General features: G+C 40.1%; 1 protein-coding gene and 1 pseudogene across 2 annotated transcripts in view; both read right to left on the minus strand.

Annotated features, from left to right (window-relative positions):
- MTMR10 (myotubularin related protein 10) overlaps nucleotides 1-12049 on the minus strand; it is a 64941-nt gene that overhangs the window by 18801 nt on the left and 34091 nt on the right. For both annotated transcript variants that reach the window (XM_023507621.1, XM_003801018.3), the window contains 5 exons: nucleotides 11115-11202; nucleotides 10944-11032; nucleotides 8213-8343; nucleotides 6546-6615; nucleotides 5297-5367 (listed from right to left, as the gene is read on the minus strand). In XM_023507621.1, the coding sequence (XP_023363389.1) occupies nucleotides 5297-5367; nucleotides 6546-6615; nucleotides 8213-8343; nucleotides 10944-11032; nucleotides 11115-11202 (449 nt within the window). The remainder of the gene's footprint in view (nucleotides 1-5296; nucleotides 5368-6545; nucleotides 6616-8212; nucleotides 8344-10943; nucleotides 11033-11114; nucleotides 11203-12049) is intronic.
- LOC100950267 lies at nucleotides 3844-4813 on the minus strand (annotated as a pseudogene).

The raw sequence follows: 12049 nt of genomic DNA on the forward strand, positions 1-12049 counted from the left end.
AGCCATCATTGTTGTTTGGCGGGCCCGGGCTGGGGATTCGAACCCGCCACCTTAGATGTATGTGGCTGGCGCCTTAGCCACTTGAGCCACAGGCGCCGAGCTAGAAGGGACATTTCTTAAACTGACAGAGGCCATCTATAGTAAACCCACAGCCAATATCATATTGAATGGTGTAAAACTGAAAACATTTCTACTCAGATCAGAAATGAGGCAAGGATGCCCACTGTCTCCACTGCTATTCAACATAGTAATAGAAGTCTTAGCCATCTCAATCAGGCAAGAGAAGGCGATCAAAGGTATCCAAATAGGGTCAGAGGAGATCAAATGCTCACTCTTTGCTGATGATATGATCCTATACTTGGAAAATCCCAGGGATTCAACTTCAAAACCCTTAGAAGTGATTGAGGAATACAACAGTATCTCAAGATACAAAACCGATACTTATAAGTCAGTAGCTTTTATATATGCCAACAATAGTCAAGCTGAAAATATAGTCAAAGACTCTATTCCTTTTATAGTAGTGCCAAAGAAGATGAAATATCTGGGAATTTACCTAACAAAGGATGTGAAAGATCTCTATAAAGAGAACTATGAAACTCTGAGAAAAGAAATAGCTGAAGATGTCAACAAATGGAAAAACATACTATGCTCATGGCTGGGAAGAATTAACATTGTTAAGATGTTCATACTACCCAAAGCAATCTACAGATTTAATGCAATTCCTCTTAAAGCATCATTGTCATACTTTAAAGAACTTGAAAAAATTACTTCATTTTATATGGAGTGAGAAAAAATCTTGAATAGCAAATACATTACTCAGAAATAAGAACAAATCAGGAGGTATCATAATACCAAGAGTTCAGGCTATACTATAAATCTATAGTGATCAAAGCAGCATGGTACTGGCACAAAAACTGAGAGGTAGATTTATGGAACAGAACAGAGAACCAAGAGATGAACCTAACCACTTATCATCATATGATTCTTGACAAACCTATCTAAAATTCAGTGGGATAAAGACTCCTTATTTAACACATGGTGTTGGATGAACCAGCTGGCGACTAAAATTGGACCCCCACCTTTCACAATTAACAAAAACTGATTCTCACTGAATAAAAGATTTAAACTTAAGATATGAAACTATAAAATTACTAGAAGACAGAGCAGAGAAAACACTTGAAGAAATCAGCCTTGGAAAATATTTTATGAGGGGGACCCCCCCAGGCAATTGAAGCCAACACCAAGTAAGTAAAGCAAACAGACAACCTTCAGAGTGGGAGAAGATTTTTCCAGGTTATGCTTTTGACAAAGGTCTGATAACTAGAATCTATAGAGAACTCAAACTAATCAATAAGAAAAGACAACCCCATTTCTATGTGGGCAAGAGACTTGAATAGAAACTTCTCTGATGAAGACAGAGGCATAGTCTATAAACACAAGAAAAATGCTCATCATCCTTACGCATCAGAGAAATGCAAATTAGAACCACTTTGAGATATCATTTAACTCTAGTCCCACATCACAAAATCCCAAAACTACAGATGTTGGAGTGGATGTGGACAGAAGGGAATGCTTCTACACTGCTGGTGGGAATGCAAGCTAATACAACCTTTTTGGAAAGAAGTTTGGAGAACACTCAAGGAACTAAAAGTAGACCTACCATTCGATCCTGCAATTCCTCTACTTGGTATATACCCAGATGATCAAAAATTATTATACAACAGACATGTGCACCAGAATTTTTACTGCAGCCCAATTCATAATTGCCAAGACGTGGAAACAGCCCAAGTGCCCACTGACCCATGAATGGATTAACAAATTGTGGTATATGTACACCATGGAATACTATGCAGCCATAAAAAGATGGAGATTTTACATCTTTTATGTTTACCTGGATGGCGCTGGAACATATTCTTTTTAGTAAAATATCTCAAGAATGGGAAAAAAAGTATCCAATGTACTCAATACTACTATGAAATCAATATATACTCAATCACCTACACCTTCTTATAAACGGCAAAACATAACTATAGTCCAGAAAGTAGAAGTAAACAGGAGAGTGAGAGGAGGGAAGGAGGGATATGGGAGGAGGGAGGGTATTTGGGGGGATCTCACCTAATGCGCATGATGCAATGGTACATTTCAAAACTATTAAGAAATGAATGTAATTGTGATGGATGTGTTACTTAGTTCAATGTAAGCATTTTACATTGTGTATCAAAGCAGTACACTGAACCTCATAAATGCATCAATGTACAAAGTTATGATTTAATAAAAAATAAAAAAACACATGAAGATAAAAAGAACCTCTATCTAGAATATATAAAGAATTCTTAAATTCAATAAGATGAAATATGAGAAATGCAAATGAAAACTACAATGAGTTACTACTTTCCACCTACAAGAATGATTCTAAGGACAACATGGCTGGTGAGGATGTGAAGAAACTAGAATCCTATACATTGCCGAGGGGAAGGAGAATGTGGCGCCAGTGCTTTACACAACAGTTTTGCAGTTTCTTAAAAAATTTGGACATAAATTCACCATACCACTATACAATTCAGGAGTTCCATTTTATGTATCTACTCAAGAGAAATAAAAATATATCTCAAAAGACATTCATGTGAATATTCATAGCAACACAGTTCATAATAGCCAAAAAAGAAAACAAAAATGTCCATCTACAGGTAAATATATCAACCGAATATTTATAAACTTCTACAAGCTTAAGTACCATCCTGTATCCATAAACTGCAAAGTGAACAGACAATTGTCCCTAATCACCCACTAGGGACCAGTTCCAGGATCTCCCTTGGAGGTTAAAATATACAGTCTTGGCTTGGCGCCTGTAGCTCAAGTGGCTAAGGCGCCAGCCACATACACCTGAGCTGACGGATTTGAATCTAGCCTGGGCCTGCCAAACAATGACAACTACAACCAAAAAATAGCCAGGCGTTGTGGTGGGCGCCTGTGGTTCTAGCTACTCAGGAGGCTGAGGCAAGAGAATGGCTTAAGCCCAGGAGTTGGAGGTTGCACTCTACCCAGGGCAACAGCTTGAGGCTCTGTCTCCAAAAAAAAAAAGATATACAGAGTCTGAAGTCCCTGATACAAAATGGTATAGAATTTGCAGGTAATCTATGCAAATTTTCATGTATTCTTTAATTCATCTCCAGATTACTTGTAATATCTAATACAATTTAAAGGCTATATAAATAGAGGTTATACTATATTGTTTAGGGAATATTGACAAGAATGTTGAGTATGAAGGAGTCTGCTTTCTGTAAGTAGTTTCAGGACTTGGTTGGTTGAAGTCCTGAGTACAGAAGGCCCTCACTCTATTATAAAAAGCTAGTCTGTAAGTTTGTGGTATGTTACCCCTTATCTGGAAACTCAGAAATTCTATTAGAGGTAAAGTTATTTAACATATTATTTTTTAGTTAACTAAAAGAGTTTTACATTGCAGCACCAAATCTTTGACAGAATTCACATTATTGGCTATTCAGTCAATTTCTTGATATCAAACTATTTAAGAAGTGATTTTCAAATGGTGTGCTGCAAAAATTTTTAAAGACCATTAATTAAATTATTGGGTTTTTTTTACATGCATATATAGATTATATTTAAATTCATATAGACTATCTACATTTTTAAGTTATATTTTTGAAATCAGAAGATGAAGTACAGCATAAGTTTTACAACAAAGAAAAGAAAAATACACAAGACAAAAATAGAGTTAACAGTAAAAAATACAGCTATCTGGAATGTAGAAACTTTTTGTCAGAAAGTTACATCTTCTTAATCTGATTGTCCAAATCATTAAAATATGGATGATTCAATGCCATTTTGTCAGAAATTCATTTGGCAAGATCATAGACTAACATTTTCGAGAGCAAATCTAAGCCATTTTCATCCAAGTTTTTGACATGGGATGCTAGACTTCCTGGTTTCCACTTGGGAAATGTATTCTTATAGTCCTGTAAAGATTCTACTTCTGGCCACACTTCATTATTGGGAGTGCTCAAAGCTCTGGAAATCCTGAAGAGTTGATCAATTTCTGAGTCACCATGGAAAAGTGGTTTCTTAGTTGCTAATTCTGTAAATATGGTGCCTATACTCCAAATGTCAACTGGAGTTGAGTAATGAGCTGATCCCAGCAATACTTCTGGGGATCTGTACCACAGTGTTACTACCTCAAGTGTATATACCCGAATAGGTATTCCAAAAGCTCTGGCGAGGCCAAAATCAGCCAGTTTAATTGTGCCTTTGTCATCAATTAGGAGATTTTGAGGTTTTAAGTCTCGGTGAAGAACTCTTCTAGAGTGACAAAACACAGTCCCCTGGAGGATTTGGTATAAATAACTCTTAACAAGTAAAGAATCCATGAACTGACTAGGAGGGATAGAATCCAAATATTTCTTGAGGTCCATGGAAAGAAATTCGAAGATAAGGTATAACCTGGAATCCTGCATAAGCACATCTTGAAGACTGACTATATTTGGATGACGAAGTTCTTTTAATAGAGAAATTTCCCGGATTGCAGTGCTAGGAACCCCTTCCTCTTCACTTTCTAGTCTGATTTTCTTCATGGCTACCACTTGATCTGTAGTTTTGTGTCTACCCTTATACACAACTCTATAGGTACCCTTTCCAATTTTCTTTACTTTGGTATAATCTTCCATAGTTAATCAATAAGTATGGCAGAACCTCAGCAACTCTACCCAGCTTATTATCCCATGGCGGTCGCAGTGGCAGCTACCACCTTAGCGTCGCTACTCTCTCAACTCCCAGGAGCCAGCTTTGAAGCTAAGAGTGATAAATTGTCAAAAGAAGTTCAAAGCACAGTAAGTATATTCTTGTTTTTACTGTTGTTTTGATCAACATAATTTAATTGTGATGGAGAAGTTTAACCATAGGTGAGATTAAGAAAGATTGAAAAATACTGCCTTAGATCACAATTTAGTATGAGCCAGAAGGTTTTCAAACTAAAACAAATTTGTATGAATTAGAAAGATAGCAAGATTAGAGAGAGAAGATGCCATGCCAAAATTAATACTACATTTTAATCCAACAAGGGATGTGACCTACCCTTCTCATAAAACAGGAAGGAGGATTTAACCAAGGGTAAAGACTGGATTCCTTTCTATTCCTCTATTTACAGTCTTTCCATCACTTCATTTGAGTGTTGTAGTAATGAAGCGATAACTAAGACTGATGTAATGTACTTGAATGTGGACAAGCAGTTAGAAAGGCTGGTGGGCACGGTGTCACCATGCTTTCAGGAATTACATTAATTTACCTTGCAGCACTACAGAGAGATGTTTGCTTTCTAGCACATACACAAGTTCTGCTGAATGTCTGAGGAATGCCCTAAAAAGAGAAAAAAAAAATACTGTTAAAAATCAAATTTCCACTACAAATATATTTTAAAAGTACTTGAAATCAAGCAAAACTAATCTTTAACTATACACGTTTCTCAACTAATGCCAGGGGGATGTCCTGATGAACTCAGTATAAGCTGAAAATATCGTAAGTTGAAAATTCAAGGCTGGCTGAGTTGCAGCTCCCTGCCACTGCCCAGCACTGAAAGAGAGCGTTAAGCACCATTCCACTGCCTCCCAAATGCACACAGCTTTCACACCAAGGTGAAGTCAGCACATAACAGGTGGAGCCATCCTATGCTGGGACCATCTGTACACATTTGTATTCTCAATCTTTATGAATTTTTGTGATATTTATATGCTGTTGTAATTATAAAATTTGTGGTATTTATATGCTTTTGTAATTACAAAATTACATTTTGTAATTTTTACTTTTATTTTTGGGAGACAAGAGTCTCCCTCTGTCACATAGGCTGCAGTGCAGTGGTGAGATCACAGCTCAGTACAACCTCAAACTCCGGGGCTCAAGTGATCCTCTTGCCTCAGCCTTCTGAGTTCCATCCTATACAGATGTGTGATACAATACTCAGCTATTTTTCCTATTTTTTGTGGAAATGGGGTCTTGCTATGTGGTCCAGGCTAGTCTCAAACTCCCTGCCTCAGCTTCCCACAGTGCTGGGATTACAGGCATAAGCCACATAATTGGCCAATTTTATAATTTTTATATCATGAAAATTGACCCTTATCAAAGACAGGGTTTATAACATCCATGAAATGACAAAACTATAGAGATTGAGAGGAGGTTAGTGGTGCCAGTGGATAGGACAGAGACTGAGGGGTGCAACTGTAAGAGGGGTGACATGAGGGAGCCCTGCAGTGACAGAACAATCCAGTATCTTGACTCCGGTGGTGGTGATATGAACCCACGTTGTGCTGAAACCGCACAGCCCTATGTGTACACACCAGAGCGTGTAAGAACTGGGGACACCTGAAGAAGAGCTACCAGCTACACCAGTGTTAGTTTCCTGGCTTGATGCCAGTTGTGTGAGATGTTACCACTGGGGGGAAAGAGTACGTGGATTGATGCACTACTTTTGTACCTCCAGTGAACCTGTAATTATCTCAAAATAAAAAGTTATGGAAACAATAGAAAGAAGTTGTACAAACCTTACATATTCCAACCACCGAGTATTTTCCAATGTAGATAACCATTTCTCTTCAGTTTCTTCAAAAGGCTCTGTAATAAATATGATAATATACAGACATTTTGGGGTTAAGAGCTACATCACAGTTACTAATATTTACAAGCTGGCTTTAAGTGTCATGCATTTTCATTAATAATACACCGTAAACATCTAAGAAGACATGGTATAATTCTGCAACAAAACATCTCCTAGGCTTCCACCTTTTTTTCCTCTGGCTCTTCCAGGGAAATCTCAAGTAGTTCCTAGGCTTTCCTTCTCAACCCGTGCCTTGATTCTGGCCCTCTCCAAGTACATGAACCCCTGTCCAGGCCACAGCCCTTGGCTTCCTGACTGTGAACCTGGCCTGCTCTGATTATCTTCTCTTCCTTAATGCCAGTGCTACCTCTGTGCATAGCTCTGAGTGGCCCTGGTGGCTGGCCGCTGCAGGAATGAAAGATCCCCTCACTGCCCTGCCTAGAGTGCTGATAATCATCCAAGGCACTCTTTTTCGGAAGCCTACCCTGGCCCTGCCCCTGCAAAGCTCTCCTTCAGGCAAGTCCCCATCCACTGCAGAAGACCTCTGGCAAGGCTGCCTCTCTTGTCTCCCATGTGATTTCGGAGCTCCCTCAAAAAGAAGCTGTTTAATGGCAAAGATGCTGTCACGTGACTAATCCTCTAGGGCACACCAAAGCCACCTGACAAGAGTTCGCTCAAACAGATATATTAGAACTCTGAAGCTGCAGATAAAACACATCAGTCTCTTATCCATCTAAAATTACCTATCTCAAAATAAAACTTTATTAAAGTCTTAATAAGTTTGCCCGTAAGGCACTACAGTGCTCTATTTAGCAAATGCTTTTATTTATTTTTTTGAGAAAGAGTCTCACGAAGTCACCCTCAGTAGTGTGCCATGGCATCACAGCTCATAGCAACCTCAAACTCTCAGGCTTAAGCAATTCTCTTGCCTCAGCCTCCCAAGTAGCTGGGACGACCAGGTGCCCACCACAACGCCGCCTATTTTTTGTTATTGTCATTGTTATTTAGCTGGCCCAGGCCGGGTTGGATCTGCCAGCACCCTAACCACTGATCTATGGACGCCGAGCCAAGCAAATGCTTTTATAAAAAAGTATTCTACTATAGCTATCATAACTTGATGGAAATTTAATAGGATCACTCTTTTTCACCTCCAATACAAAGAGCAGTTTAAACATTACTTTCTAGGAAGTTCTGAAATTCTCATTCATTCATACAAATAATTCTTTTCTTTCCTTTTTTTTTTTTTTGAGACAGAGCCTCAAGCTTGTGACATCACAGCTCACAGCAACCTCCCATTCCTGGGCTTAAATGATTCTCTTGCCTCCGCCTCCCAAGTAGCTGGGACTACAGGCGCCCACCACAATGGCTGGCTATTTTTTGGTTGTAGTTGTCATTGTTGTTCGGCAGACCCAGGCTGGATTCAAACCCGCCAGCTCAGGTGTATGTGGCTGGTGCTTTAGCTGCTTGAGCCACTGGCGCCAAGCCAATTCGTATAAATATTTCAACGAGACTACTTAAATATACCTATTTCTATATTTTTGGGGAACATCACATGTCTCATACAATTCTGTATCCCTTCTGTTCATTACATACAGAAAATGAAAATAAAATTACCATTAACGCATAGTTGCTTCAGTTTTACAAATGCTGTCTGTATTTCCTGAATATTAGGCAAGCTCTTATCCAAATCCGATTTGTAAACATCACTTCTCTGTGGATGACTTTTCGTAATTGCATTACAAATCCTAGAAAAGACAAAATGCTTTAGTCACTGTTCATTCATTTCTTCAACATGTATTTATTAAGCACTCACTATAAGCCAAGGCACTACTCTAACAGCTGGGGACAGACAGATGAACCCGCAGGCAAGGTCTTCTTCCTCATGGAATTTGCATTCCTGAAGGGAGTGGGGTAAATAAAGAAAAAATCTTGGGCTATGGCAGATTCCACGATGCGGCATCAAGTGACCACAGATTACTTTAGGTCACACAGTCAAAAAAGATTCCTCTGTGATGACAATACTGCAGGTGAAACCCAAAGGACCAAGAGCAATGCAAAGATCTGAAGGAGCGTGTTCCAGGTAGAGGGACAGCTGGTGCAAAGGCTTGTGGGAGGAAACAAGCTGCTGGAGAAACCTGGAGAAGGCAAGTGGGCCTCGGTGACATGCCTGTGGGAGACAGGTGTGGAGAAGAGACTGGACAATGGAGAGAATCTGATGTATTTAGTTGGAAAAATCACAAGGAATTAAAGTAATTCTTAGTTTAATAAATTAAATAATTGAAACTGCCACTGGCTATAAGGGTTTGCAACTGTCACTGACAGGGCTGTGATCGTTCCTCTAATGGCAAAATTCCTACATGAGCCCTTGTCAGCATACATGGTAGTGAAAATAAGTCCTGGACCGTGACACAGAAGACAGATAACCACTAATGTAATGAAGATAAAATTACAGCCCACAGAGAATGTGGAGTTCTATGAACTGTAGTCACCTCCTTTCCAGAGAAGTGAAAGGTCATTTGACAGTTACTTGCTTCAGCAAGGGTGGCTTTGTTAAGTTATAGTGCTATGGAAAAAACCTAAGATCTGGCATGTGTCAACAGTGGACTTTGATAAACAATATAACTTTTGAGGCTCTCTGAGCCTGCTGTCTAAGATCTGTTCTTTAGTTCCTCATTTATTCAACAAGTATTAAATATGGTTAAGTGCTTCCTCAGTGCTGAATATACAACAGTGTGCAAACCCCTCACCTCACAGAACTTACAGTCTAATAAAAAAGGCAGTAACAAATTGTAACATGTATGTAGAATTAAAAACTAAAATGAATGTCCTGAAGAAGAATTCAAGAGCGCTAGAGAGTATGTACCTGTGAAGAGTGATCTGACTTCAGAGGTTAGGAGGAAGTGTGTCTGAACAGAGACAAAGAATGAGTGAGTGCCGAGTGGTGGGGGCACAGGGTGCTCGCTCCTGGGAAAACATCAGGAGATTGAAAACACCTGGACTGAAAGTTCCAGGTGGCTGGAGCCCGGGGAGAGGGCTATGGAGGGAAGAAGTGCTGACCCCTGTGATACATGGAGAGGTGAAGCTGGGCTGGAAGCACATGGTCTGTGTGGTTTCTTAACAGAGAAGTGACAAAAGTGGAGGAGGTACTGGAGATGGGAAAGGGAAGGAAAGAGGAAGGCATCAAGGATGACGCCTCAGTTTCTGAGAGCATGCTGGGGAGGACATGGTGACCATACACGTGAGTTTGGTTTTGGATATAATGAGTTTAAGGGGCCTTTGAGACCTCCACATGGAGGATGTCAAATCAGATTGGAGATATAAATGTGCTGGTCCCTAAAGTCACAGCGGTAGGGGAACTTCCTTTGGAAGGGAATACTGAGTGTGAAGAAGAGATGGCTTTAGACAGACCCTATGTGACGCCTGAAGACAAGAGGATGGGTGTGCAGGGGCACAGAGCACCAGCAAGGGGGAGGCACTCAGGAGCAAAGTGTAGGGCGCAGAGGCCCAGGGCCTCGCTGGCCTGAAAGAGAGTGGTAGATAGTGCTGCCTGCTGCTGTGAGCATGACTGAGAAAGACTTCCTATTCTAATGACACGGAGGCTTCCTATTCTAATGACACAGATGATACCAAACTTGTCACTGGTGGGGAAATAAAACCAATGTTCTAGCTACTGTGACATTACAGACCTAAATAAAACACATCGAACGGTAAGAAAAGTTTGATTTATGCTTAAGCGTCTCAACAGTTTAGCACTGCACTTTGAAAGTATGTTAAAGGAAATGTTATAGCAAGGTGTTAGGAATGTAAGCTCCTTATTAAGTGTCTTACAAACTAAAGAATTAAATTATATTTATTTTATCTTATTTTTTTTTTTGAGACAGGGTCTTACTCTTGTCACCCTGGGTAGAGTGCTGTGCTGTGCTGTCATACCTCACAGCAACCTCAAACTCTTAGGTCCAAGCAATTCTCTTACCTCAGCCTCCTGAGTAGCTGGGACTACAGAGGCCTGCCACACACCTGGCTAGTTTTTCTATTTTTAGTAGAGATGGGGACTTACTGTTGCTCAGGGTGGTCTCAAATTCCTGAGCTCAGGGATCCACCCACCTTAGCCTCAAAGAGTGTTGGGATTATAAGTGTGAGCCCACTGTGCCCAGCTTTTAATATAATTTAAATGTTAATTATATAATTATAACTTTAATATACTCGCTCTTCTCAAAATGGTAATTCTTGTACAGAATATATGGTACTAACTAAAAGACTGTGCTATTTTCAATTAGTAGGGAACTTACTGCAGTTATTTATGACAAGTACAACTGTCTGAAGTGGCAGTGACCATTCAGATTACCTCTGGTCGATTTTCCTTTGCTGCAGCATGTCTTTGATGATGACCATCCGCACAAGAGCACTGCCGTTTGAGTGGCTCCAGCACCAGAACTAAGGGAGGGGCAGAATGTTTACTCAACTGTGTATAAACAATGGGCATCAGCATTCATGAAATCCAACAGAAATCACTTACTGGCATCCTTCTTCCAACAAATGAATGGGAAAAGGTCTTTAGATCTTGGTCTGCTAAAGAACTTGGCACTACAAAGTACTCTGGAAGGCTGGAGAGAAAAGAATGAACAGTACATAAGAGTTCTGTGTTAAAGGCCCCTGTAGACCCAGAGATAATTAAACACATTTACCCACTTTATGCGCCCCACTCAGCCACATGTGAGCACAATAAAGGCACTGACCATTCTAGATATCTCAGTCTAAACCATGTGTGATGTGACTTGTTCTCACAAAATTTATATTTACAGTATGAGAAAAATCCAAAGAAGATATGTGAAATATTTTCCAGAATGACATGTATGTTAAGCAAACATACACGTAACTGCTGAAAAGCAGAGACTGTGGCTAACAAGGCAAACAGAACAAAACAAAGCCTCACAAATCTTCCAAGGAGCTTTGGCTCCCTTCTTATCTCCCTCTTCTGCCCTTCTGCATCCCTGAAAGGCACAGTTGCTAGGACCCTGATCAGACACCATCACTAGTGGGTAAGCACGATGTCCCTTAAGACACCTCCTACTCTCTTCTTTCCTCGAAGCGGCCGGCAGGCTCCATTGTGAGCTTCTCGGCCTGTACACCATGAAAGGCAAGTTCCCTGGGATTGAGACGACATGGGCAGGGTGACCAGATTTTAACATCTGTAAGGTGGGACAACATGGCGTGGGGGCGGAGTGGGGGCAGGCAACCGGGGCAGGCAGGGCCTGACAACAATGCAAACTTTGATAAGCAGTTTTCGATAATCACTTCTCAGCAATTATTTATTACAGTTTAACATTATAAAATTAACAAAAATAATATAAAACTCATATTCTGGCGAAATAGCCATATGGCGGCCGAAAACCCTTCTTGTTCTCCAGCCCGTTCCTGCATTCTTTCCAAAAATCGGGACTTTTTTTTTTT

The sequence above is a fragment of the Otolemur garnettii genome, unplaced genomic scaffold (genome assembly GCF_000181295.1).
Source record: "Otolemur garnettii isolate 467f Iridium unplaced genomic scaffold, OtoGar3 scaffold00194, whole genome shotgun sequence".
Taxonomy (NCBI): Eukaryota; Metazoa; Chordata; class Mammalia; order Primates; family Galagidae; genus Otolemur; species Otolemur garnettii.